General features: G+C 34.9%; 5 protein-coding genes across 5 annotated transcripts in view; 3 read left to right on the plus strand and 2 right to left on the minus strand.

Moving 5' to 3' along the window:
• Positions 1–11,531, minus strand: part of LOC120325872 (cullin-9-like) — a 47,387-nt gene extending 35,856 nt beyond the window's left edge. Inside the window, exons 1-13 of the mRNA XM_039392042.2 lie at positions 11,353–11,531; positions 10,610–10,723; positions 10,085–10,244; positions 9,311–9,405; positions 8,735–8,888; positions 8,094–8,266; positions 7,892–8,012; positions 6,210–6,374; positions 5,316–5,426; positions 4,359–4,573; positions 3,549–3,706; positions 2,374–2,548; positions 1,938–2,106 (exon numbers count right to left, since the gene is read on the minus strand). Of these exons, the coding sequence (XP_039247976.2) occupies positions 1,938–2,106; positions 2,374–2,548; positions 3,549–3,706; positions 4,359–4,573; positions 5,316–5,426; positions 6,210–6,374; positions 7,892–8,012; positions 8,094–8,266; positions 8,735–8,888; positions 9,311–9,405; positions 10,085–10,244; positions 10,610–10,723; positions 11,353–11,451 (1,909 nt within the window). The 5' untranslated portion in view covers positions 11,452–11,531. The remainder of the gene's footprint in view (positions 1–1,937; positions 2,107–2,373; positions 2,549–3,548; positions 3,707–4,358; positions 4,574–5,315; positions 5,427–6,209; positions 6,375–7,891; positions 8,013–8,093; positions 8,267–8,734; positions 8,889–9,310; positions 9,406–10,084; positions 10,245–10,609; positions 10,724–11,352) is intronic.
• Positions 11,532–15,154: 3,623 nt separating this feature from the next.
• On the plus strand, positions 15,155–17,630 carry LOC120326734 (putative endonuclease 4). Its single transcript, XM_039393072.2, has one exon. The coding sequence runs from the start codon at positions 15,756–15,758 to the stop codon at positions 16,755–16,757; it is 1,002 nt and encodes a 333-aa protein (XP_039249006.2). The 5' UTR covers positions 15,155–15,755; the 3' UTR covers positions 16,758–17,630.
• Positions 17,631–17,818: 188 nt separating this feature from the next.
• On the plus strand, positions 17,819–18,223 carry LOC120326733 (apurinic-apyrimidinic endonuclease-like). Its single transcript, XM_078111637.1, has one exon. The coding sequence runs from the start codon at positions 17,819–17,821 to the stop codon at positions 18,221–18,223; it is 405 nt and encodes a 134-aa protein (XP_077967763.1).
• Positions 18,224–18,551: 328 nt separating this feature from the next.
• On the plus strand, positions 18,552–22,088 carry LOC120326735 (myeloid leukemia factor 1-like). Its single transcript, XM_078111611.1, has 7 exons — positions 18,552–18,675; positions 19,346–19,462; positions 19,549–19,654; positions 20,046–20,168; positions 20,395–20,557; positions 21,090–21,219; positions 21,704–22,088. The coding sequence occupies exons 1-7, from the start codon at positions 18,626–18,628 to the stop codon at positions 21,816–21,818; spliced, it is 804 nt and encodes a 267-aa protein (XP_077967737.1). The 5' UTR covers positions 18,552–18,625; the 3' UTR covers positions 21,819–22,088.
• Positions 22,089–24,165: 2,077 nt separating this feature from the next.
• Positions 24,166–25,472, minus strand: LOC120326523 (uncharacterized). The gene is made up of 2 exons (XM_039392845.2): positions 25,232–25,472; positions 24,166–24,977 (listed from the first exon to the last, which is right to left on the minus strand). The coding sequence occupies exons 1-2, from the start codon at positions 25,470–25,472 to the stop codon at positions 24,469–24,471; spliced, it is 750 nt and encodes a 249-aa protein (XP_039248779.2). The 3' UTR covers positions 24,166–24,468.
• Positions 25,473–26,611: the final 1,139 nt, after the last annotated feature.

Raw genomic sequence — 26,611 nt, forward strand, 5'->3', positions numbered from 1 at the left:
CTTTTTTTCGCTTCTCTCATTTTGCCTCTCAGTGAACAGAGAGTTCTCTTCTATATTTCTCTCTTTTATATAAAAACCATTTGAATCCACTTCTTTTCCGAATGGGACATCAAAGTTTGGTTTTCATATCACTGACAGTACTACACGCCGGCGACAGATGTTAAAGACAAATACCAAGGAGTGAATTCAAATTGTATTTATTCTGATTTTTATCTTTTGTGTTGATTTGATTTTCCTTTACCACCTTCGCAAATTAACCGTCCCAATTTTATGCGATCAATTTTATCATTACCAACACTGGTATACGGATATTTATGAAACAATAGTTGCCTTTTTTTAAATCGACTTTCGTATTGAATAAAAATGTCGGGTTTCCAAGTTATTAATCAACGACGAGCGTATTCTTTCGTTTGATTATACCTGCGCTTGCCTCGCGACGAAGACTTGTTATTGCTCCGTTTTTTACATTATCCGACTTTGCTACCTAGTTAGCATTTTGCAATAATTATTGATGCTGAATTATTGACGATATTCCGATTACCAAGCTTCATTTTATATCAAATCATTTCGCGGCCTAAATATTATAACATTATTTGCGATAAATTTAGATCATATATTAATTATTTAGCCGGCGATAAATTCTTACCCGTAACTCGTTGTAAATTAATGCTAATAAATTCTATTTTGTTTTTTAATGTGCTGTAATTTGTATTAATAAAAGTGATTGAGTCGGGAAAAGAAAGTAGCCTTCTCTCCCTTTGCTTCATAGCGGCGGTAAAATTCGTTTCATGTCTGTTTCACGGAGAGAAAGTAAAATACGCCTTCCGTAATTACAATCAACTATCACACATTCTTATTTATCGTTATCAGCGCCGAATAAAAAAGATACCAAATCGTGAAGACAAAAAAGTCTGTCGGTGTTAATTGCGTTACGGTGATAACGCTCATAATAATATCGTTTTGATCGTAAAACCAAACGCTCAGACAGGGTGGCGACTTTACATAATTTGTAACTTCCCTACCGTAACTTGAAATAATTACGTAATTCCCTAAATTACGTGCAAGCCTAGTCCCCACCTACTACTGTATGGATCAAAATGGACTTCTATAAGCTTTTTACTGATTGCCTTTTTTCTTTTGTGCTTGGTTTTTTAAACTTTGCCTTCTGTTTTGTGCATTAATGTGTGTTCTTATTAATTGCTGTGAAACATTTATCAATGATGCAAGCACTGTGTGGGACTGCTTTATTTTTCAACCTAAACTTTTGATTGACTGAAACTGAATTTTTCTTTCTATTTGTATTTATCGCGGTTCAGGTTGTAGATATCGGTTTGTCGATATCGGTTATCGGTCACTAGTTGGCCGATATATCGTTATCGGTATCGGTGCCAAAAAATGATATCGGTCGAGCTCTACAAATGACAAAATTTGTACAAATCTGAAAACCTTGGAACTTGGAAAAAAGTCTCATTGATCTAGAATAAATTATAAGTCTTCACAATAAGAAAAAGAATTGACATATCGTTTATTTTTTTCGAACAAGGCTCCGTAAAACCAGTCTAATACATAAGCAACTATTCTTTTTCGATGAATCAGAATCTTTCCAGTTCAGTTTACCCCATTTATAACAACATGGGTGAGGTTGCATTGCATTGCAACAACACCGGTTGTTTTACACGGATCGTCACTATCTTGAGGACGCACTGAATGTTTTAATGGGGTTTCAACTTCTACACCAATTGCAAGCCTTTATCACAGAAAGTCTTACCAATTATTATTGACAGAAAAATTATTCTTTGTAAGGGAGTCAATATGTAGTGGGAAATAGTAACTCAGCCTAAATCGAAGTGGGAAATTAAGATAAAAAAGTTGGAAACCCCCAAGTTATATTAAACTTGCTTTAAAGTTCCCATGAATGCATGAAGTGGTTAACACACCTGTCAAAATTGGCCATAGCTTTGTATTCTCTGGTGACTTGAAAGAATCTGGTAAATTTTTTGCCGCATCTTTAGCAGATACATTCTTTTGACCTTCTTTCGTTCGGCCAATAATCTGTACGTTTTTTGTGTGAATGTCACCAACAGTGCCAAGTCGGAACCAAAAAGCCTGAACAAAAATTACAGATTGCTTAGTTCGAAAATCTAGAGCAGTGATTCTAAAATTTCATGATTAGGGCTTGCTTTCAAAAATTTCTGAGCAGGACTGTGCAACATCTTTGGTCCAAGGATGAACCAAGGATGTGTAAACTGCAAAGCCAACACTGTAAGTCTAACACTTGAGCCACTGGCCCATCAGACACATATATAAATGTACTGGTATGTGCAAATTGTGGAAAAAAAGTAATAAATTGAATTAAAACTAGTGAATACTTACAACTAATCGTTTACGTGAACTATGACCGAATCTTCGAAATATTCCTTCATCTCCTTCTTCTATCTCATCTTCATTTTTCATTGCTCTCACGTACCATCCTTGACGAATTATGGAGTTAACATATTGCTCATATTCTTCCTCAGTAGCAAAAGAGCTCGGAACACGAAAAATTGAGCTGAAATAAAAGTGGATATATTTGAGTATCAATTTAGATGGACGATTCATGTACAAAATATCAAGATATAAAACGAGAATATCGGTCGGAGACCGAAGACTTATCGATCTTAGATCGGTAATTAGTTAATAACTCGCTAATTATACGACATAATTAACCGAAAATCTATAGGCTTCTGGTCCGAGGTAAGATGCATGCACATGCAAAATTTGGAGCAGATTCAACCACGCGTTCGTGAGATATCGCGTTCATCTAACAGACAAACAGACAGACAAACAGACAAATACCTATCAACATACTTACTGATCTTAAGATCGATAAGTAATAACCAGACAAATATGTATAATGACCTCATCGGCTGACACAACCATACCATTCCTGCTTACTCGATCATGGAAAACAGCTATTAATGATATCCAGTTTTGTACATTAGGTAATTTATTCGCTTATGTTTTTGGTCAACTTGATTATAGAAACCAGCTATTAATAACGAAATTCATGAAACATGAACATGAAAAATTAATTTAAGAAAAGATAAAAATTTCAAATGTATAACAGGTGTCTCAATTGTGAACGAATAAATAAAATTTTTGCGATAAAAACAAGTGCCATGACATCTGAAACTGGAGTTTGGCAGATTTTTGTTGATATTGGAGGAGGAGCTAGAGTGGCATTTTCGATTTTGCTGAGTAGGGAGTTGAAGTCAAATTTTTTAATATTTTAATACTTTAAATTGAGTAATTGAAGTTAAAATTTCTGACAGAAATCCAAAAAGCATCAACTTGACTAGGTTGTTATCAATTTTGGTTTTTCAGAATTCAAGATTAAATAAAAATTTTTGTCAGCCCAGAGCTGTTAGAGTGGGGGTAGGTGTAACTTTTCCTGAACCCCCCCCAACCCTGGGTGAAATTGAATGCTCGCATATAGCATAAACCAATTTTTTGGTTTCATAGTAACATCAAATTTAACACTATATATGAAGGTTAAACAATATATGTACCTCTGTCTTAGTAATGATGTATCTCTCTTAATCAAGTCTGAAAGAAGCTTATGATCTATTGCTTCTTTTTGTTTCGAAGAAAATATGCAATGAGACTTTTTTGGCGGCAATAATAATGTAGGAGAGGTCAATATACTGTCATTCACTTTTTCCAGTATCTGAATGAAAATTTTTATGTCCAATTTACTGAGGAATTGAGAAATTTTTCTGTAGTATACTATTTACAAATATTTACAATTTCTGTACTTACTAATAATCAAGAGTCTTCACTAACTGCAAGACAGATCTATTGTACCCAACATCACTCACAGTATATATTTTTCAAAATTTGCTCAAGACAATGGCAGGCGCACTCACGAAGATTGATCTATAGGTGAATTTATATGCGATGCCAACACATTTAATTGGCAAGAGCCGCCGACTCTTTAAAGAATTATGGCGTTGAATTGTGCATTGTTTTAACTACAGATTGGCGCGAATTTCAAAGCAAGCCAATACAACAGGAAAACAGATGTAAAATCTCAAGTTTCACATAGCCTACCCTATTTCTAACACACTGCGTTGGCAGACTTGTATTTATCAAAAAAATGCACCGCACCTCACCACCACTATAGCCACAATCGTGATTAGCCAATCTCTCAGTTTAATCAGATAAGTGCTACACATAGAGATTTCGAAAATATAGTATAAACATAGCAATAAAGGAGATCTTGTTCATGAACACGAACATAAATTCTTCTTTTTTTCAGTTAATACAAAAAACAAAACTACAATCAGAAATGTAGACCTTATAATAATAAGCTAACTTACAGATTCTGCAGCACCTTCTTTCAAAGTATTTTTCAATTCTGATATAGGTGATTGCAATTGTGGCTCAGATGATGCAGCAGTTCCACTGTTTTGTGAGTTATCTTCTTTTTCAATTGTTAAACCCAGTAATTCACTCATCATACTATTTTCTTTGCTATCCAAATCTTTTTGCATATGTCTCCAAAGTTCTTGCAGAGGATTTTGTGGAACGAAATCTATGGTAATAAATGATTTATTGGTTTTGAGAATGATCTTAAATTTTTTTAAATACCGTAATGTGATGTTGAACAAAACTCAAAATAAGAAGTTATATGGTTCTTGTCATTGTTGTAAACTGCTTGTCTCAGAAAAATTGACTTTGGTCAGTCACAACGTTACAGAAATACATTTGTGTTAGTGTGCAGCAGGACTCTTGCATTGCATAGAATAATAACTACCGTGTATATTTTGGAATGTAATATTAGATAAGTTGATAACAGTGAATTGAAACTGCAAAGTCTTTTTAAATGTGTTTGTATTTTTATAATTATCCTGCATATAGGATAGCAAATAATATGACTTTTATTACACCCAACCATAGACTCCCATTAGGTTACTAGTCCAGAACAGCCATGAGATTAGTTAGCCATTGTATTGCTGCATATTGATATGGATGGTGGAGCTAAACAAAAGTCAAATAAACCCTGTTGTGACATTGAGAAGTCTAACGGTGTCTTCTCAGATATAATTGTCATATGAAATTCAATGAAACCCACAAAATTATGCAGGATAGTTAGTCATTGATGCAGTAGCTAGTTTGTTCCAAATGCTTAACTGGGTGCACCATCAGTTATGCCTATGGCTGTACAAACTGAATCGAACTGAATATGATATTCTTGTCAAGTAGCTAGGCTGTAAACCATGAAGTGGAAAAGCTACTGAACAATTATAATAGTTATAAAAAACAGGATGATTCACCATTGTTGGAAGCCCCCATAGGATGGGATACAACCTCATCCATGAATTGGGAGAATTCTTTCTTGTATTGTGATATCACTTTTGATTTTTGCAAGGCTTCTTCAGAAGGCACTAGAAATACAAAACATAAGGTAAAAATGAAGTGAATGGTGATGTAACATATACAAGCTTCTGCCGTTGTGGCTTGCATTGCATTGTACAAAATTTTGATATTTCGATATTCCTGGAAATATAACACACAAGCCTAGCAGTGTGCAACAATGTAATTACAAACAGATCCCAATAGCTTACAAATGTATCTTAAAAAGGAATATAAATAGTTTACCCCGATCAACTTTAATTGTGAGTTTCAATTTAAAATTGTTTTGTATACTATTAACATTGTGCAGAACATTAGGATAGGAAATATAACTTTCATTTTTATCCCGGGGCAGAAGAAAACCGGTAAGACAGTTTAATTATATAGTGTACCACGGCTTCTCATCCGATTACCTGTCCATGACGGATATGAGATTAGTTAGCCGGTTATTAGTTTCAGATGCATGAACTGGATGCTGGAGGAAGTCGTAAAGAACCAGCGGATACGTGAACCATTCACAGCAAAAAGAGTCTAGTTATCCTCTCGCACACAATAATCTACCACAGAATTTGAACCTCCAAACCCACACAGTGTAATCAGAGGTGCGTAGAAAAGCATGTTTCAAATCCTTATTGTGATGCGTGCATTAACAATCTATTACATGTAATTCATTTATCATTAGTCTATTGATGAAAACAGACCCATAGGTTTGGTTTTGGCTCTGGTTTTATTTTGATAGCATTGGTTCAGTAATGGCATTATAAGTAAAAAAATACTATAATAACTATGATTTAATATGAGTATTCATAGCAAACCTTTGGTTGATGATTTGAGCTGATTCACAGTTATATCGTCTGTTGTTTGTTTGTTATTCCATCCCATCACTTCACACAATTCATAAATCAAATCACTTATAGCCATTGTAACTTCAAATTTGCGATTGCCAAACAAAGCAACATTTGGATTTGCTGCAGGAATTTCTTGAAAATAAATAATTTATGTGATATTTTTACAACAGTGCCTATTGCAGGAATTTATTAGACAATTGAAAAAAATTTGTTAGTACAGAGCTTTGAAACCTTTAAAATTCAAGACACAATTACTTCCTGTAATACAAATTATACCGCATTGAAAAAACATTTTTATTTTATCAATAATAAATTATATCTAAGGAAATTTTCATACCATATGCAAATTTACCTTGTTTTGTACACATAAACAGTCATTACATCTTCATTTATCTGGTCATACTTCTCTATTTTGGAGTTAAATTCAACAATATCATTTCAAGTAAAATTTTAAACTCAGAAATATATGACGTAATTTTTTTGGAAATGCACTTAATTAATTTGTGACGCACAAGTGCACAGGAAACAATGAGCTAGGCCTAGTACATTTATTATTTTTCAATAAATGTGAATTAGTTTTAATAAATCCACAAATAAGTTTGGTGATATTAAATTATCTACGGTAATTAAATTTTTTAGCTTCGTTTTCAATCACATGCAGATATAATAAATTGGACACATAATATATTTTCTAAATTTCCATATGTGGGTTGCAATGAGAGTTAGTACATTAGAAGAAACAGGCCTCTTGAAGTAACAACTAATTTAGTTATAAGTTATATTTGTTTTTTCCTTGTTATAACACAACTCAAAAATGAAGCAAAAATGCCAACTGAAGGATTCTGTGTTTTGTGTGTAACTGAAAAAAATCAAGGAAATCAGCGAAGGTAAAAACCACATGAAATCAGTGATTTGTTCGGACTTGGATATGAAAACACTGTAAATCAACTTCTATATAATATATAGAAATAGCAATAGAGTTAAAGTTGAGACTCCTATAATGTACTGAAATATCTAACTGTGATTACATTAATCAGTACTGTTTCAAGTCAACACAATCTAAATCAGCAATTTCTAACAGAGTTTTTTAAAACAAAAATCCCCAGTTACACAACAATGCAACTTCCTCATAACTGATATAAAGGGAACTTCCCAAACATTGACGTGGTATATTATTACCAATCACTTCTTGCTAATATAAATAAACCAGGGAACCTGGACCGCATGCATGCATACACTCAGCGCTGGGCATTTCGAATAGGTTAAGACAAAAATTTCAAACTGCCATGCCATCCCTCATTTTTATAAAGAAGGCATATTTTCAATTTCATGATACAATTCTGACATATAACTCTTTTTTTTCTAGTGAGTTATTGATGAAACATATTTCTTATTGTGTGTGAACGCTCAGCAAACTGTCTGAGTGATGAATTTATTTATGAATTTTCAGTATTTTATGTGCCTGGAGGGCCCAATACAATAAAAAGCATATAAAATTGAATATAATCCAAGTAATCGAGATTCGATTCAATTCGAAAAAATATTCGATTCGATCCTGATATCGATAGGTATTCAAAAATGCCCAGCCCTACATATATTGTGATACAAAGCAATAGATCAGTTACAAAATTTTAAATTTCTACAATTACCTTTTGTGAAACTTTTCTCTTCTGAACCAGTCATCAGCTGCATGAATTGGGAATCCATATCTAACAACGATGTTACTTTCAAATAACACTTCATCAGTTTGAATAATGATTTCCCAGGTACCTACAAATAAAACCAAATTTTGACTATGGACGTCGAAAGAATGTAAATTTGAATAAATAATTTAACGAAGGCCAAACAAACCTGAGGAAGTTGCATGAAGTCGAGAGCTACAGCATGAGCTTCTTCACCTGATGATGTTTCAGCAAACATTTCCATTACTGTATTCCGATTTTCAAAATCAGCATCATCATCGCTGCTTGACATCTGTCCATGTCTATCTTGAATCAATGAAAGTAGCACATACGCTCTACTACCTATAGAAAAAAAAATTGTCAGAAATGGTTATCAAAAATGTAATATACCACTCCAGATAATCCAGTGATTTATAATATCAGCGTGCGGTTAGCAATCAAAAAATTGACTTGTTGAGATGACCTGAATGAACTATATAACTACCGGTAACTGTTTTTGTTTCAGCAATTCTCAGATGATTAGGATAGGACTTGCATATTTATTCAGGAGGAGAGCAAAGCAGACAAAACAGCTTGATCATATGGCGGTTACCAGTTCATGTCGGGTGTGGTATTAGTTAGATACTTACCTGTTTCACATGCATGGACTTGATGGTGGAGGAACTGACCAGAGCTTACGTGAACCACCCTATGGCGACGATCCCACGAACCCAGGCAGGGAAAAAACAAGCGTATTACTAACGCTCAACACAATGCGCCACATGGCCGAACCCTAACTCAGAAAAGTTTGGGTTTCCCAAATTATCCTACCTCCATCATGTGAAGCCAATGCACGAAGCATTTTCCCAGCATGTCTCTTTGTTTCAACTTCTTTAGACCACAATAATTCCAATATCAAGTCCAGAGCACCGGTCTGTCTGAAGACGCTAGCTAAAGATCCAAGACTGGCATATGTACTCAACACCTTGAATTAAAAATATCAGTAAAAAAACTGCAACGTGCATAGATAAGACTTCGTCATAAAAGTTTAGCATGCTTCAGAGTGTTCAGACTTTTCATCAAATGCTGATCAGAAGATCTTTATCAAATATTCCTATCAAATACTAAATTTACATTTCAATGTCCGTTGCTAGTTCAAAATTTATTTATTTTGTTGGGAAACATGTAATCAATGTATTTGTAAAAAACGATACGCTTTCTCATGTCTGTCGTGTAAATATTCATAGAGCTTTTTAGAAGCTCAGAAGTGAAGCACTTAATAATAAACATAAACGTGAATATTCGAAATTCACCAAAAAGCAAGTATAACATAAAGACATAATATCGTAAAAAATAAAAAGCCAAAAAAGAAGCAGAATCTAATAACAGCAAATTAAAAAGTAATACCTTGAGAGTATAAGAAATATTTTTAATGGGTTTATGTTCCTCATTTTCAGATTTTTTCATTTGTCTTCTGGCTCTGATAACAAGTTTTTGAACATCTGAATTGAATAAGAGTGCTGATTATTTATTTGTATACTCACAACAAAGTCTATGGTTTTGATTGAGTCATTGTTCACAATATTATTAAAACTCATCAATAACAAGGATACACCTACAAAAGCACTTCAATCAGTGCAAACATTCATATTCAACTATTAGTGGGTTACTGGGCAACTTATGAGTAATTTCCAGTTTGTGAGAAGCGTAATAAACAACTTCATTGTGTCAAATTCACAATTCAATAAGCAAAGGTAGAAGGAAATAAATGATTAATACATAATAGTTCCTTATAAATGTTAATAAGTGTAGTGTATATATAGTGAAATAAAATTACTATTTTTCTAATCAATAACATAATCTATACCCAAGAATGGCATAAACCAAACAACTATTCCAAATACACTATAAAATAAAACAATTTTTTGAACATGGAATATCTCATATATTCTGATTTGGGTCATGTACAATAAAGAAATCAACACAAATTATTTAAATTCATTTTCTGCAATATAGTAAACTGAAGTACTGATTAAAAAACGTCCACATCTATTGTAATCAGGGTACAATACTACTTTGCGATTGCAAATTTTGATTCCAAATATTTTGGCTTATTACTCAAACCTCAACTGTTAAAGTTAATTAAAAAATCAGAGACAAAAATTTTCAATAAGACCCTACCATCACGCATATCTTCAAAATCTTCTGAATCAGTATCAGTAGCTGTAACTTTATCATCAGTTTGATCTTCAGTACCAACATCAGATGAAGATGTCTTGTTTGTTAAATTACTCAAACCAGTGAATCCTGAACCAAGCAGTTTACTACAGCATACCTCAACCTGGATTAGTAAAAATTATAATTCATCATTTTTAATCCCATAAAGGTGAATTAAATAGAAGTATTATCAACCAAATATTTATTAATATATTCAAAAATACTTTTAAACATTTTTGAAAAAAATTCATAAACAAATAGCAGCGAAATAGAAAATTATATACTTTTGAGTAAACTGCAACCAATTCTATTTTAAATTCTAATTTACTGAAAATTCAAACATTTATTTGAAGACTTAAATAATCGAAGGTAAGCACAAATAAAATCATACCCTTATATTCATACTAGTTATTAAATTCAATGGCACATTTAAAAAAACTACTGGTACATTCTAGGTTACAAATTGCATGTTAAAACACCATAGCCTACTTCTTCCTGTGTCATCCATATCAAAATATTCTTGTCATTTTTGCCATCAGATGATGACAAACCATCAGAATGATTGACTGAACTATTATTTTGCGAGACAAAGCACCATTTTACCTATAAAAAGATTTAAATCAATTAAATCATTAAGTTTACTCATACTGTTGAAAAGTTCAATAGAATCAATAGCCCTGTCAAGCCAGATTCCAAGAATGGCCCCCATATTATTAAAAGACATCAATTATAACAGTGTGTAAACCCTTCCTTTACGAGACAGTTTGGGCCTCCATATCGGTACAAATCGGCACTGTGCAATAAACTAAAATAAAGCGCAGTTTAAAAATGTCACCATTGGATTCCTTGAAAAAAAGTAATCCAATATATCGAAGGAAAAAAAATTTACCGTAGCATTCGAAAGCTTTCAGGAAAAAAAAACGCAATTTTGGTCATGTGACGGCTGACGCATTCAAATTATTATTGAGACAAGCATGGTGCAATCTAACGCATCTGCCGCCAGACGCCCTCGTTCTACAGACAAATCGAGTGTTTGTTTTATTGAACTCGTTGTCGGGACATCTTGGAATCGAAGAACTCTGCCCTACTGGAATATGATCATAAAATTGAACTTTGTTAAAAAAAATAATAAAAAATAACATTCAAAATTTTGTCCCTGATTAATTATTCAACAATAGCTGAACTCTTTATACCTTAATTATTTAAAATATCTAATACATATATACACTAACCAAGTATTCTACATGTTGTAGAGATGCGCCATTCCTTTGTCTCAATATTTCTTTCGGCTCTAAAACTTGATTCCTACCAACTTGTAATGAATCCTTCATGATAGCAGGATTGTAAGAATCAATCAATGTAGAACACCAGGCCCATCAGACATTATGCATTAGAAATATATTCAACTAGTATACTTTGTTTATGATTCAGAAAAAAAATTCATACAGAATAAATCACAATATATACTTCCTATACAATATACACTTCTGGGATGGTCTTACTACTTACTGAATACAGCGCGAAACAGCGCAAAGAGCGCAAAACAGCGCGAAACAGCGCAAAACAGAGGGAAACGGCGCAAAACAGTGTGGAAACAGCGCAAAACAGAGGGAAACAGTGTGAAGCAGAAAAAAATTTTGCGATGAGTTCGGGGCACCTTGTTTTGGGTTGGACTACCACGGCAGCAAATTAAAAACACAAACCAACGTATGTAGCCAGTAATGCTGTAATGGCAGGTCTGCCCCTGCTGGTGACACATTTTGGGTACCATAATTTAAAACATTTTCCATATGGATATGGTTGGCTTTAGGGTTAGAGTTAGGTAAAAAGGGACCTCCGGAAGTATGTGCACCAAGATGGCGCACAACCTGAAAATAGTATGTGTGTGTGTGTAGCGGATTAAGATTGTGCGACATATTGCTGCACATACTTCTGGAGCACCAAAAAGGTAGATAAAATTTTGCATGATAACCTATAATCCGGTACATAACCTTGTAAATATACCGGAAATAGCGCCATAAAACCATGGCGAGAGGTGCCGTGGTTCTTTCGTGGCAGGAGGTGGTAATGACTGCGTCTCCTGTTTTGCGCTGTTTCCCTCTGTTTTGCGCTGGTTTCCTTCTGTTTCGCGCTATTTTGCGCTGTTTCGCGCTATTTTGCGCTCTTCAGCTCTTTGCGGTGTTTCGCGCTGTATTCAGTAAGTAGTAAGACCCCTTCTGGGATTGTTATATTTCATACAGTCATATGGGTCACAGTTTTATAGGAACCAATGGTTTCGCTCGATTTTGTTCAACTACTCGACAAAAATGTTAAGAAGTTTTACAAATATGTCATTACATAAACATTAATGCATCCATTGAATATCTATCGTACCGGTACTAACTTTATTCATTTTATAGTTCATCAATATTATCTAATCACAATTTATTTCGTAGTTCTGGAGTTATTCCAAATTTAAAGTAGTCTAAGTTATCATAATGAAGTATTGAAAAGATGTTAAAAGCAACTACGATACGGTACCATAGTCCCAGACTGGATTCCATGGCAGGTGCACGCCCGAGGGCGCTAGCGCTCTGCAAAAATGCACGCAAGCGAAATCAATTTTGCACGCCGAAAATTTGCAATTGCTCACCAATGTAAATCGGTTTAAATGGTTTTAAAATCAATAATCCTGTAATATAAATATGCCAAAATATTATAACTCCACAATTGTCGACAAATACCAGCTTGCAAGATTTGGTCTGATCGAAATATTGCGAAGCAAAAAGACCATGGACCTTTCCCCAACCTTTGACCCGCGAAAAATTCCTCTCATTGTTACGTCCTTTTTTGCATCTTGCTGATTGGCCAATGTCACGAAGTAAACAAGGAAGTCGATGCTCGGGGAAAGGTCCATATCGTGTTGAATGATAGGAAATAGGAATCCCGTGAGAATAGTTATGGACGAAAACACCGCCTCCGCACCAATGGCCAAGTACGGCTCTGATTCAGCGTATTTTTTATACAATAATTTTACACGAATGTACTGAACAGTACCGGTATCTAAAGTTGCTCAAACACTCCCAAAATTAGTGACAAAGTATGAAAATAATGTTTGGGGTCAAAGGTCAAACGTCCATTTTGCTCTAATTTGACGTATTTTTTATCCATTAATTCTACGTAAAAACACTACCAAAATTAATGACAAAGTATGTCCATTTTGCTCTGGTTCAACGTATTTTTTATCCAATAATTTTACGCGGATGTACTGAACAGTACCGGTATCCAAAGTCGCACAAACACTCTCAAAATTAGCGACAAACTGTAGAAATAATGTTTGGGGTCATAGGTCAAACGTCCATTTTTTCTCTGATTCAACGTATTTTTTATCCGATACCGGTAATTTTACGCGGATGTATTGAGAGGTATCTGATGTCAAAGTCAGTTGCACGCGAGTGCAGTTGTTTTGCACGTCGTGAGCTATAATTGCAGGCCAGGAATTCTTATTTGCACGCGGGAATTTCTGATTGCACGCCCGATTTCTCGTTCAAAAAGGCCATGAAATCCAGACTGGCCATAGTCTACTGTCTTCAGATTCATTAATATCTAAAGTTTGTTTTATGATATTAGGCTATATAGACTATTGTCTGAATGTTGACTTCTGGACAACAAGACTCTTGTTTGTCAGTTGGTGGAAATAATTTTTTCTCTTCTGCCTTTGATTAGTGCCTAACCATCGATAACGGTACCGGTACGGTACCTTAACACTGTAACATCTTACAGTCTTATATCTGTATATGGTCTAACATCCCTCTGTTCCTGGGCCTATAAATATAATTTAATTGAGAGTGCGAGATTCAGAGATTAGGTACGGTACCGTAAATGATTGCAGACGAATGTCTGAATGTGCAACAACACCCAGACACCAGAATTTTGTACTACGGCACAAAACCTGTCGCCGTGACGTCCACTAATAGCACACATTCAGGTAGTTACCGGTATAACATGGCCTTCACATACCGGTGTGCCACTATCAGACTATGTTCCTACTAAAATGATTATGTTTTCCATAAAATAAATACGTCCATACCAAAATGGCCATCTCTCTATTAAAATGCACATTATGCACACTAATGCTATTTTATGTCAATACTAACAAAAGGCTGTGGCGCCCAGTAGTGGTACTTGGACATTTTAGTAGCGACATAAGTGATTTAGTGGTGACATAGTCATTTTAGTTAGGACATTAGTTAGTTATATACCGGTATATCAATAGCCATTATACACTACCACCACATTCAGAAAACAAACAACGAAAGAGTCGTACATTCGCATTCACGACCAATACGTGCGCGTGCGTCATGTAATGGATTTAAATTTGGCAAAAAATAAAATTTTGTACTAAAAAAAGGTGTATATATCATAATTTATAACCGTTGGTTGGATTAAAACATTTAAGAACGGATTCTCTTTTGCATCGAACTCACTAACAACAGGTACATTCATTACAGAAAACCACGCCAATTTTACAGCCCCTCAAATGAACGTCCCTGCGAATAACTTTTGTATTTCGTATACATTTTTTTTTATTGTTGCAATGCTTGTTTTTTGGTTGACGAAACGATAAATCCGTCTCACTCTGGTGCTGTTTCTACGCAATCTACATTATCGTCGTGACACGCTTTACATGAATCCAATACGTAACTTTCGTAACGGCAAATAGGCAATGGACAAAAATATTGAATCCATATTGGTACCGCAATACAGTTGACAAAGTGTATATTGACCATCTGAGTTAAAAAAACACGTTTATCTTATAATCTGATGAAGTGATCTTGATTGATTGATTGAATCTAATATATGTTACAATTTTTTATTCTAAGGAATTTCAATAACGGCACATTATCATGACCTATGGCCGACAATAATTGGATATTACGGTACACCTCTGCTGCTTTATGTTTATATTCGTATCTGTAACACAGACGTTGTGGAACCCAGTAAAAATGTCATTTTCTAAAAAATTATCATTTCGTAAGAATATTGTCAATTCGGCTAAGCGCCGTAGGGTTGAAAGTGCAGTTTCAAGTATTTTGTGGCGTCTACAGCTGCCGCAAAACCATGGCGGGATTTCCAAACCACGGCCACTAAGACCAAACCCACGGCGACTGACTTTTTAGCTGCCACAAACCAATAGCGAGCTGCCGTGGTTACGGCAGCAAATCGAATACCACCAATTTTACTGCCGTAACCACGGCAGGTCGGCTGTAATAGCAGGGCTGCCCCTAATCTGCTGATGGTGATAAATATTTGGTGAGTTGGAATGTTTTTGTTATGGATACAGTTTGGATGGATTTGGGGTTAGGGTTAGAGTTTAAGTAGATATAATTTCGCATGATAAACTAAAATATGGTACATAAATTTGTAAATATACCGGTAATAGCGCCATAAAACCATGGCAGGAGACGGCGTGGTACGTTCGTGGCAGGAGCTGCCATGAAGTGGTAAGAACTGCGCCTCTAGGGTTGAGTTTATGACACTTGAATTGAAACTAGTTGAAATTTGCTGGAAATCTGGCCATTGTTAGTTATAAAGAATTTTAATGATAGTTTACTATACTTCAGTTTCAAAAAAATTATAAAATATTTTAAAAATAATGATGCGATTACGATCACAGAATGCAAGGATATCAAAAAAGACTGGAAGTAAGAGAAAGCAAAAATCAGTTAAGGCAACAACAAGCAAATCACAGAAATTGAATGATAAGATAACGGGAGATTTTTCACAAAATAAATTGTTCGATAATAGTATATCTACATTATACATAGGTGCTCAAACATCCATTTCAGGTGGTCTTTGGAAGGCTGCAAAAGAAGCTTCACAGATAGGAGCTAAAGCATTTGCTTTATTTTTACGCAATCAACGTCAGTGGAAGATCAAACCTCTAGACGCAAATGAAGTTGAGCGTTTCAAATTAGCTTGTATCGAATATGGCTACTCTCCTGAACATATCATTCCTCATGGATCTTATCTTATGAATTGTGGATCTCCCAGTGACGAAATACGCCAAAAGAGCCATGATTTGTTGGTAGAAGAGCTGAAGAGAACAGAGGAATTGGATCTTCTATTTTTTAATTTTCATCCTGGATCAACACTGGGCAAAATTTCTGTCCAGACTTGCATATCTTATATAGCAGATGCTATTAACAAAGCACATAAATGTACAAAGTATTCTGTGATTTTACTGGAGAACATGTGTTGCCAAGGCAACACAATTGGTGGTAACTTGAAAGAACTAAGTGATATTATCTCATTAGTTAATGACAAATCTAGGATAGGTGTTTGCATTGATACATGCCATGCGCATGCCACTGGTTATGATCTTTCAAAACAAGAAGGTTATAATAATTTGATGAATGATTTGGAAAACATAATAGGAATTAGGTATGTCAAAGCCTTACATTTAAATGATTCAAAAGGATTGTGTGGTTGTCATAGTGACAGACATGAGAATATTGGTCGGGGCACAATTGGTTTAGATGGTTTTCGTAGAATAATAAATGATTCCAGATTTGCTAATGTTCCTATGATAATAGAAACACCAATGACTTTATCTGATGCCGAAGAAATTAAACTTTTATATTCATTGAAAATATGATCTGACAATTCATACTTTAATTATGAACATACCGTATTGTGCGAGTTTACTTCTTCTATCGCTGTATCGTAGGAGATTATTTAACATTATGGAATTTGTATTTCAATTCTCAAAAATAAAAATATATCTGTAATTCTGTAACCTCAATATATCATATATTTAAACTTGTATTTAAAATGAAAAAGTTACAAAGAAAATAAATGGATTGTCTCTATTCACTGGCAAGCTCTTTCAATACCAATAATTGAAAAATTCAGTCTCTTTTTTCATACGAGATTTAATGTATGCACATATAAGCCAATTGTTTTCTAGCACAAAATCTCACTCAATTTTAAATTTCTCTACCTTTCGTGTGTTGAAATATACCATGTCAAGAAGAAGCTCTCGTCTTGCAGAGAAACAACAACCAAGTTATAATGAGAAAATAAACAATGACGCTGGTGAGGCATGTAAGAATGGGCCATCACCCAGAAAGAAAAAATTAATCAAAAAAGAATCGTATTCAAAACCTAAGATTGTGAAAAAGGTCTCGGAAAAGGAGAAATCTGAATTTTTTAACAGTTCGAATCAAATTGATACTGAAGAAACTATCAAAACAGAAAGCAAAGGCAAAGAATCTAAATACAGTTCCAACATGATTATTGGTTGTCATACATCAATATCAGGTGGATTATGGAAAGCACCAGAAGAGGCAGAAAAATTTGGAGCTAGAGCTTTTGGTTTATTCACACACAATCAACAGCAATGGAAAATGAAGCCGTTAGTAACTGCACATGCAAAGCGTTTTCGAGAGACCTGTCAAAAATATGGATATGCTCCTAATCATATTGTACCACATGGGTCATATTTGATGAATTGTGGGTCTGCCAAAGATGATGTGAGGCAAAAAAGCTGGGGAATGCTTGTTGAAGAACTAAAAAGATGTGAGGAACTTGGATTGGTTTATTTTAATTTCCATCCCGGCTCAACCCTTGGAAAAATTTCAGTAGAAACTTGCTTATCTTATATTGCAGAGGCAATCAACAAAGCTAACTAAATTTGTAATAACTTTACTAGAAAATATGAGTTGCCAAGGAAACACAGTGGGTGGCAAATTTCAGGAACTGAGGGATATTATCGAAATGATCGAAAACAAAGATAGAGTGGGAGTCTGTATCGACACTTGCCATGCTCATGCAGCTGGTTATGATCTATCTACAGACGAGGGTTATAATATTTTTACAGAAGGGTTGGAGACAATAATTGGCTTACAATATGTCAAAGCTTTTCATCTTAATGATTCCAAAGGGCCATCTGGTTGTCATAAAGATCGGCATGAAAATATTGGAAAGGGAACAATTGGGTTAAAAGGATTTGAAAGAGTTATGAGAGATTCACGTTTTGAAGGAATCCCAATGATTTTGGAAACTCCATTTCTTAATGATAGCATTTATACAAAGGAAATTGAGCTGTTGTATAGTCTTTGAACCTGTTACCCTCAAAATATTATGTTGGTCATATTGATAGTGGGGAAAATTTCCAAAATTTGAAAATTCACATCGAAAGCCATTGTCATGGCTCATGTATTCACAAATTTCTTGCACTTCACTCTGGCAGTTATGTTAGAAATGAATAAAATACACTCACAATCATGAGACATACAAATCCATAAAAGCTTCAATATGAAGACCAAAATCTTTGCTGTCAAATATTAGTTTTACCTGAAAATTGTTTGATGCTTATTAATTTCAAGTTCTTTATATTTCTTTCAGTCAATCATAATTCATTTCTAAATTTTTTATTATTATTTTTGCAGAAACCTTTAGTTTCTAGTGGTTTTCCTAAGCATATCGTTCCCTCGGGAGCTATAACACGTCCCAGTTATCAACATGTTCGGCAGATCGCTAATGAGAGAATTCGAAGATGATCCTTTTTTCAGGTAAAGGACTAATCAGAAATTATTTTTGTACAAATATTCAATTGTTGAACATATTCGAATTGTTGTGTATTTTATAATTCTTCAATGATTGTATTACATTTGGAATGTTCTAACATGGGGATCAGCAAACTACAGACCGTGGGCTGCATGCAGCCTTGTCAAATCATTTTGTCCAGTCCCCTGCACTTGTAGAAAGTTGTGAGATTGTTACAATGACATACAAAATTTCGATTTCTGTTTTAAACTTTATTTGAAATATCTAATCTAGGAATTATGAAGAAAAATATTTTTATTCGTGTCTGGCTCAACAATGTCAGCCACCCTTAAATTGGATACTATCATAGAAAATGGGAATGCCCTTTGCAAAAAAAAAAATTCTGAATTTGTAAACTTTGCATTTCTCTGTTCTAACATATTATTATAAAACAAAATTATGACATATGCTGTATTTTACCATGAATGATAATGATTTCATACCAATAATGACACACCTAGCTAAAATAAAAATTCCAGCTATTGAAATTCATATTCGAAACTCTTCAGAATAAATTTAATTTAAATTTTCTTGAATGCTCTTGAATAAGTATAAGGCAAATGAGTGTGAAAATGAAAGTTTTATGTGGTTTTAACATCAGTCTTATTCACAACTATTTTTATGTCGTTTTTACAGTGGGTACAATTCTCACAGGGATATTTTCGATTCCATGGGAAGATTTCCAGATCCATTCATGGCGATATCTGATGGAAGAAAGGATGAAAGAAAGGGAAGACACCAAAGCAAGGATCGGTATGCAAAATATATCATCTCACTATCTATTAAAGAATTTTTTGCTTCAGAATGTTGACTTGAGTTTATTAATAAAATACTTTCAGTGATAATCAAGACCGTCAAGTTGATCCATTTGGTGGAATTTTCCATTCTATGAACAACATGATGTCGGAAATGCACAAACGTATGGCTGACATGCAGGTTAACGTTGTAAGTGGTTAAATTATTTCTTTTTATATTGTCGCTACGTTTGAGGCAATGATACACAGTACACACGAATAGTGCTTTAGGGGCTAGGGCACCAAGACATTCACACCTGCTAACCCGGGATTTGCCAAATTAATGGGTTGTCCCGTACTTGATTGATTGATGGGAAGCAACCTAAGATAAAGCTATATAGTCTCCAGCCATTTGTTAGCCCAAAGTTGACTATTATGGTAAATCTTGTACATCAGGATGTTTCTGTTGATAAATCAATTTTCTTGTATTTGAAATTAAAGTATTTATCTCAGAAGTTTCAACACAACCGAAATCTATCTATCAACATGATATATTCAATATGCTGTTATTGATAAATACAATGGTAATTTATTCATTTCAGGATTCTGGTGACCCTAATGTTCACAGTTTTACATCATCTCATGTGATGAGTTACAGAAATGATGGGAAATCTGAACCAAAATATTATCAAGCATCAACATCTACAAGACGTGCACCTGGCCAGGTTGGGTGAACAGCTTTTTAATCCTAATTGAAGTCGGCATGTTTGTACTCAACATGGGTAGTATATTAATACAGGCCTAGCTATATCGATACCAAAAACACAATATCTCTACGCTATATATACCCAATATTGATTACTTCTTTGGCAAATTACAAAGATGGAGGTATATTGAATAAGAAGTTACTAGTCACGCTTTACATGTAGATTGATTTTGATTATAATTTAGATAAAAGAAACCAGAAGAACTCTTCGTGACAGTGAATCTGGGATAGAAAAAATGTCAATCGGCCATCACCTTGGTGAGAGAGGAAAAGTTATTGAAAGGAGACGAAACATTAAGAAGGGAGGAGCACTCGAAGAAGAAAAGAACTATTTTCACATGGGAGAAGGTGAGTGAGTGAGTGGTATTTTATATATAGTGAATTGTGCGATATTAGTTATCCACTCATTCAGGTTGTATCACTGATTTGCTATACTTTGTTTATAATTCTGGTATAAACTGAATCAGGTTCATTAAACTGAATTTTCATAATAAACATTCAATATTGGTGATAATTCCTGCATATATCAAATAGAGACATATGCAGCTCAAAAAGGCAGTAGTATACTTGGCTGCAGAACTTGAGAGTATACTATAGTTGAGATTATACAGTCTCTCCCTATATTGGAACTTATTCGGCTGACTTGACTTGAGGTACCGTATGTGTAGGGCTAAAAGCAAAATGATTTTAACCCTGGTAGTTACGTCTACTTTCTGGGGTCTTGGAACAGGGATATGTCTTTTCATACATTTCATTAATTACAAATGAATGTTTCTTTTCAAACTGAAATCTAATGTTAATCTATTTTTTATTTTTTTCCACACCGAAACCAAACACTTTTGACCATGTTTATTGTTATAATAAAATTTTCTTTATGCAGAGGATGAGCATGATTTCGACCGAGATTGGAAACATAAAACAAGTACTTATAACATGGATTATGGGAGAAGTAAAAACGCTGTTGGTCGAGCTAAACATGAAAGTAAAGGGCTGGGTCCTGCTCCTGCAGAGTAAGTTTTATAATAATTTTGCGATCAGTGTTTATTACATACATATGTTTGTTCGGTTTGATAAAAATTTCATCAGATTCCAAAATCAGACTCTATTTACTTGAAAGTAGATAAAATTCTGGATCTCACCCCTGACCTGATTTGGCGCCGCAGGAGCAAAATGTTTGGGAACCGCTTCCGTTATTCATCACACATTATTAACACCTGAATATAATGTGCAAAACGAACCCAATATACCTCAAATTCACCCATTCGAAATTAGTGTTCCGAAATATGAAGATTAACAAAATAAAAACAAATCTCTGGCGCATGCAAACCTACGAACGGTAAGGAATCAGCGCAAGCAGCTGTGGGCCTGATTTAAATAAGCTATTGTGGAATTCACATTTCTCAATCCGACTAGTATACTAAATTTTGATTTGCTATATTCCCTTACTCTTTAATTTAACTTTCTTCCATCGTTATGTCTGCATTTACGTTTCAGGCCAACTAAGAAGAGGGTCATAAAGACTCCAGCAGCTGCAGCAGCCCCTAGGGGACTTGAGGCACCTCGTCCCCACGGTCCGAGTAAAAGTGGACGGACCAGAAGCAAGTATTAAATGCGAATCGACAATTGATGATAAAAATGTCTTACATTGAAATTTTTGTGTAATTTAAGTTTGAAAGAAAAAACATTGTGATTTTACACTCAATTGAAAGTTTATTAATTTTTTGAACGTGTAGTTGCTTTACAAGTACTATTCATGTGTAGATTTGTAAATATTATAGATGATATATTTTGCTAATTAATTAATGTAACATGTGACCTTGCCAATCTGTATTGTGGATTGTTGTCTTGCTGATGTGAAAAATAAAATTGAAAAAAGGAATGACAATGGTTTGTGTAACAGGCTAGTCTGTAGGGAGGCAATATAAGCTGTTTGCAAGGTTCAGTTTAAACTTTAACGGACCAAAACAGTCTTATGATCGTTTTTGCAATCCCGTTTGGTCCATATTATAGTTGTCTGTACTCTATGGTGGCCCATCGTTGTCATGCGTAAAATAAAAATAAAATAAAAAACCGAAAATAAAAAAATTGTTGTAAAAAAACATAAAAATAATTTAAAAAAAAATAAATAAATAAAAATGAAAAAAAAAACAAAAAAAAAAAATTAAAATATAAAAAAAATTAAAAAAAAAAAAATTGAATGAAAAGAAAAAGGTTGGCAACGATGGTCCGCCTCGTGGCCCATCGTCGTCACGCGTTTTTATTTTTAGAAAATTTGCTTTTGCTTGGGACCAACGTTGTCAGGCATAATCCTACGCGCACAAATGTGTTCCCTGGGTTTCAAACTCACTACTGATTTTCTTGAGCAATATTCAATATGAAAATGTTCTATAAATTCTCCATGCTACAAGTTCAACAAGAAGTAATATATTTATAATAATGATAAGAGAATATAGAATTGAATACGAAGATTCGGAAAATTTGTTTTTACGTGTATAAGGTAATTTAATTGGAGAATGCTGCTTAACTACCCAGTTGTCTGGACACTCGCGATGCCGGTACCGTACCGTCTTATCAAATACCGGTAGTCGGTTATAGTCGCTTTGCGTCTGACCGTACCGGTAGCCATACAATCACTCATGAAAGAATGGGAGATACGGATAGTCTCGTAGAATATAGACTACTGAAACACTCTCTGCGCCTGCCCCATACCGTACAGCCGTAACGTACCGATCCAGACAAATGATAAATCGCCCGTGCTCAACCATTTATTTCAATCCATACCTCGATCCTAGTAGAATATAGTGAGTCGAGGTATGGATTGAAATAAATGGTTGAGCACGGGCGATTTATCATTTGTCTGGATCGGTACGTTACGGCTGTACGGTATGGGGCAGGCGCAGAGAGTGTTTCAGTAGACTATATTCTACGAGACTATCCGTATCTCCCATTCTTTCACGAGTGATTGCATGGGTACCGGTACGGTCAGACGGTACCGTACCGGCATCGCACGAGTGTCTGAGCAGTTAAGCAGCATTTTCCAATTAAATTACCTTCTACACGTAAAAACAAATTTTCGTATCCAATTCTATATTCTCTTATCATTATTATAAATATATTGCTTGTGGTTGAACCTGTAGCAGGGAGAATTTATAGAACATTTTCATGTTGAATTTATTGGATATTGCTCATGAAAATCAGTAGTGAGTTAGAAACCCAGGAAACACATTTGTGCGTGTAGGATTAAGCCTGACAACGTTGGTCCCAAGCAGCATCAAATTTTCCAAAAATAAAAACGCGTGACAACGATGGGCCACGAGGCGGACCATCGTTGTCAACCTTTTTATTTTCTTTTTATCCAATTTTTTTTTTTTTAATTTTTTTTTTTTTTAATTTTAATTTTTTTTTTAATTTTTTTTTTTTTTTTTTTTTCAATTTTTTTTCAATTTTACAGCGGTTGGCGCATCGTCCTAAGCGCTGGGAATACACTTTCCTTCGATCACGTAGAGCGTAGTAGAGGATAATTATGAGCGAGGGGATTGCTACACTCCACGCCAACGTTTTTATCCTACTTAATGCGGTCCGATTGTGAACGACATATTTGCGTGCGTAATATAAATGTTTTCGAGGAGGACTATCCGTTTCTTATGATGTCAAATACGAATACTATTTTAAGATAGGTTCATCCATCAATTGTTAGTCTAACCACGACAACACCATTACCGATTTGCAGCAAATGATACAAGTACAACCAAGCTTGATTGGTTAATTGATAATGTTGACATACATCTAATAAAAGTAGCCTACTGGGTGCATCAACAAAACGCAATTACCTAGTGAAAACAACGTATTTGTAAAATATAGATATCGTTTCGAAGCTTGCTGAAAGTAAGAACTAGCCTTTTGAAACTAGCGACACTTCCAAACACCCTGCCCCGTCTAGCAAGTAAACATTCCCACTGATTCAAAGGAATATATTGACACCTCATTCAACATGAAGGTAGCTAGCAATGATAGATAATGACACCTAGTAATTTTTTATCGTCAACAAAAATATGTGACATTACTTACTGTCAAATGCATAAAATATAAAAAAAAAATATAAAATCGAAAAAGTCTGTTTTCCAGCTGACCAGCAGCGAATTGTTCCCAGTTTGTTTCTAGTCGAATAGTGTTTAGTGAACGGCAGTTCAATCATGCATAAACAATAAAATATATATACAGTCACTGTTATATTTTAAATGAGACGACAAGAGTCTCCATTACATTGTAACTTCACAGAGGGGGTGAGTACGATACAGTTTATTGCAATATACATTGTACATTCCTGATATTTCTTTGACACCTAGGCCTAACATCTCCCTTTGCCACAGAGACACAGCAACGCAAATTGCGTCGTATCCAAATCTGTTTGTTGGCCAGGTAATAACATCATTTCCAGAAACTTTGGTTTTGGGCATCCAGTTAGAGGCGGAATCGACAGATAGGTCACTGTATAAAATTGATTTTGTTCCTGGTATCCAAACCCCGTCAATCCATGCCGTCGGTGTACTGTCGTAAGTTTTTCGTTCTTGGCGAAAAACACGATAAAAATGTTTCATCACTGACCGATATTTTTCATCCGTCTGTAGGTGAGCTAGCCTGCCATTGTGGAAGTTTCTCTCGCAGTATCGTTCCGCGTCTACTTTTGTTAGTAGTTTGTCACCAACATATTTGAAGCAGCTTCCCTGGGTTCCGAAGTCAAACATCCTTGAACAAGATGTAGATTTGTCTGCAAATTACATATGTGTACATATTGATATAATTTCAAAATACAGTTGCCTAAATTGACGCTGAAAAGTTTTTTCAGCTATTAATATTATTACTTGATCGCAAAAAAATTAGGTGAATGGGTTTGGTACTAAGTGTAAGTATCCTACCAAGCAACAATGTTTCATGTCAATGTATGCGACAGGACAACACAGAATTATGTTAGTTACTAGTTAGACAATTCTATAGTAACGGTAGTCTGTTCACGTTACTCACCTCGTGCATCGTCATTGTAGTTCGGCAACTTCGCGGACGAGCATTCCGTGACGACTATCGCCAAAAATATAAGTAATCCACAAACTAATGAAGATTCCATTGATACTTTGAGTTGCTTTTGTTGGCAACCAGTATGAAATATCTCGTTTATATAGCAAAACGAATTAGCGCTAAAACGGATGTTTTTTGCATCAAGTCCGCTTACATTTTTGGTCATTCGCGGCACAAATATGTGGGGCATTTTAGTTATGAACTATGAAATTAGGGTACAACCCTATATGGGGTGTTTTGAGTGGTGTGTGAACCACGATTTTTGACAAGCGATTGTTACATCTTGTAAATGTGCAATTAGACAATTCTTGTGCATTCCTGTCGATTTTAGATGCCATATTTGGGGGGCGGAATGTAAGAATTTGTCACGAAAATTAGCTAAGAAAGTTGAACCGATTGAAGCAATATATATCACTGTTTTCCGAGGATATCTTTCGATCAATCATTAGTTGGAACTCACTTCTGAGAAAGGGGTCCAGCTACGGATAATACTTGTTTACGAGCAACCAATAATAGATCAGAATTGGGCAGCATACGATCATGATCGAGAAATGAATAGGAGACGGAATGAAGACCAAAACAAATCGCCTGAAAATGATGAGCAATTAGGACTCGATTTGACGTCAAAAATATTCGTCGTGCGTTACATTCATATCCAGGAATTTTGTTTTTGAATGAGTTCATAGAAAATATTTACTACGCCAATGCGTACATCCATAATTCGTGCAATGAGTCCCTACTAACTCGCAATTCCATAACCCCTCATCAGGGTTTAAAAAATCGCCAAAATATGCGATTTGTCGTCAGACGGGCATGGTTTACAATGACGTATTCTCTGCCGTAGTTCGCTGTATAACTTACGTAATGAAAACATACCGGAGTTTTATACTGTCAAAGATTCCCATTGCCGATCCCATGATGTTTTAGTTTTTAGTATAATATACCTAATTCCCACATTTTTATTCAGCCTGACACCCGCACATGGGGTCGTGATCCACATATATTTAAACAGGACAGCCTTACGACAGGGAAGGAGTGCGTCTCTATCAATACTAGCATTACAAATGTGCCTTTCTTTGGACTTGAAAATTTGGGATATCCCACTGTTCAGAAAGCAGGGTATGAGACTCCTCACTATTTCCCAAGAGGCAAAACATGTACACACGCTTGTGTAATCAGGCCAGAAAAGAGGAAAACAAATGAGATAGCTTTATCGCCCGACGAACAACGATCTTTGGTTCAATTCCCCCAATTGTCATATATTCTACAAAAGTTTTCTTGGTGTTACATTGGCATGCGATCTCCGCGATTTTAGTAAGGTTAGGAACT

Source organism: Styela clava, chromosome 4 (genome assembly GCF_964204865.1).
Source record: "Styela clava chromosome 4, kaStyClav1.hap1.2, whole genome shotgun sequence".
NCBI lineage: Eukaryota > Metazoa > Chordata > Ascidiacea > Stolidobranchia > Styelidae > Styela > Styela clava.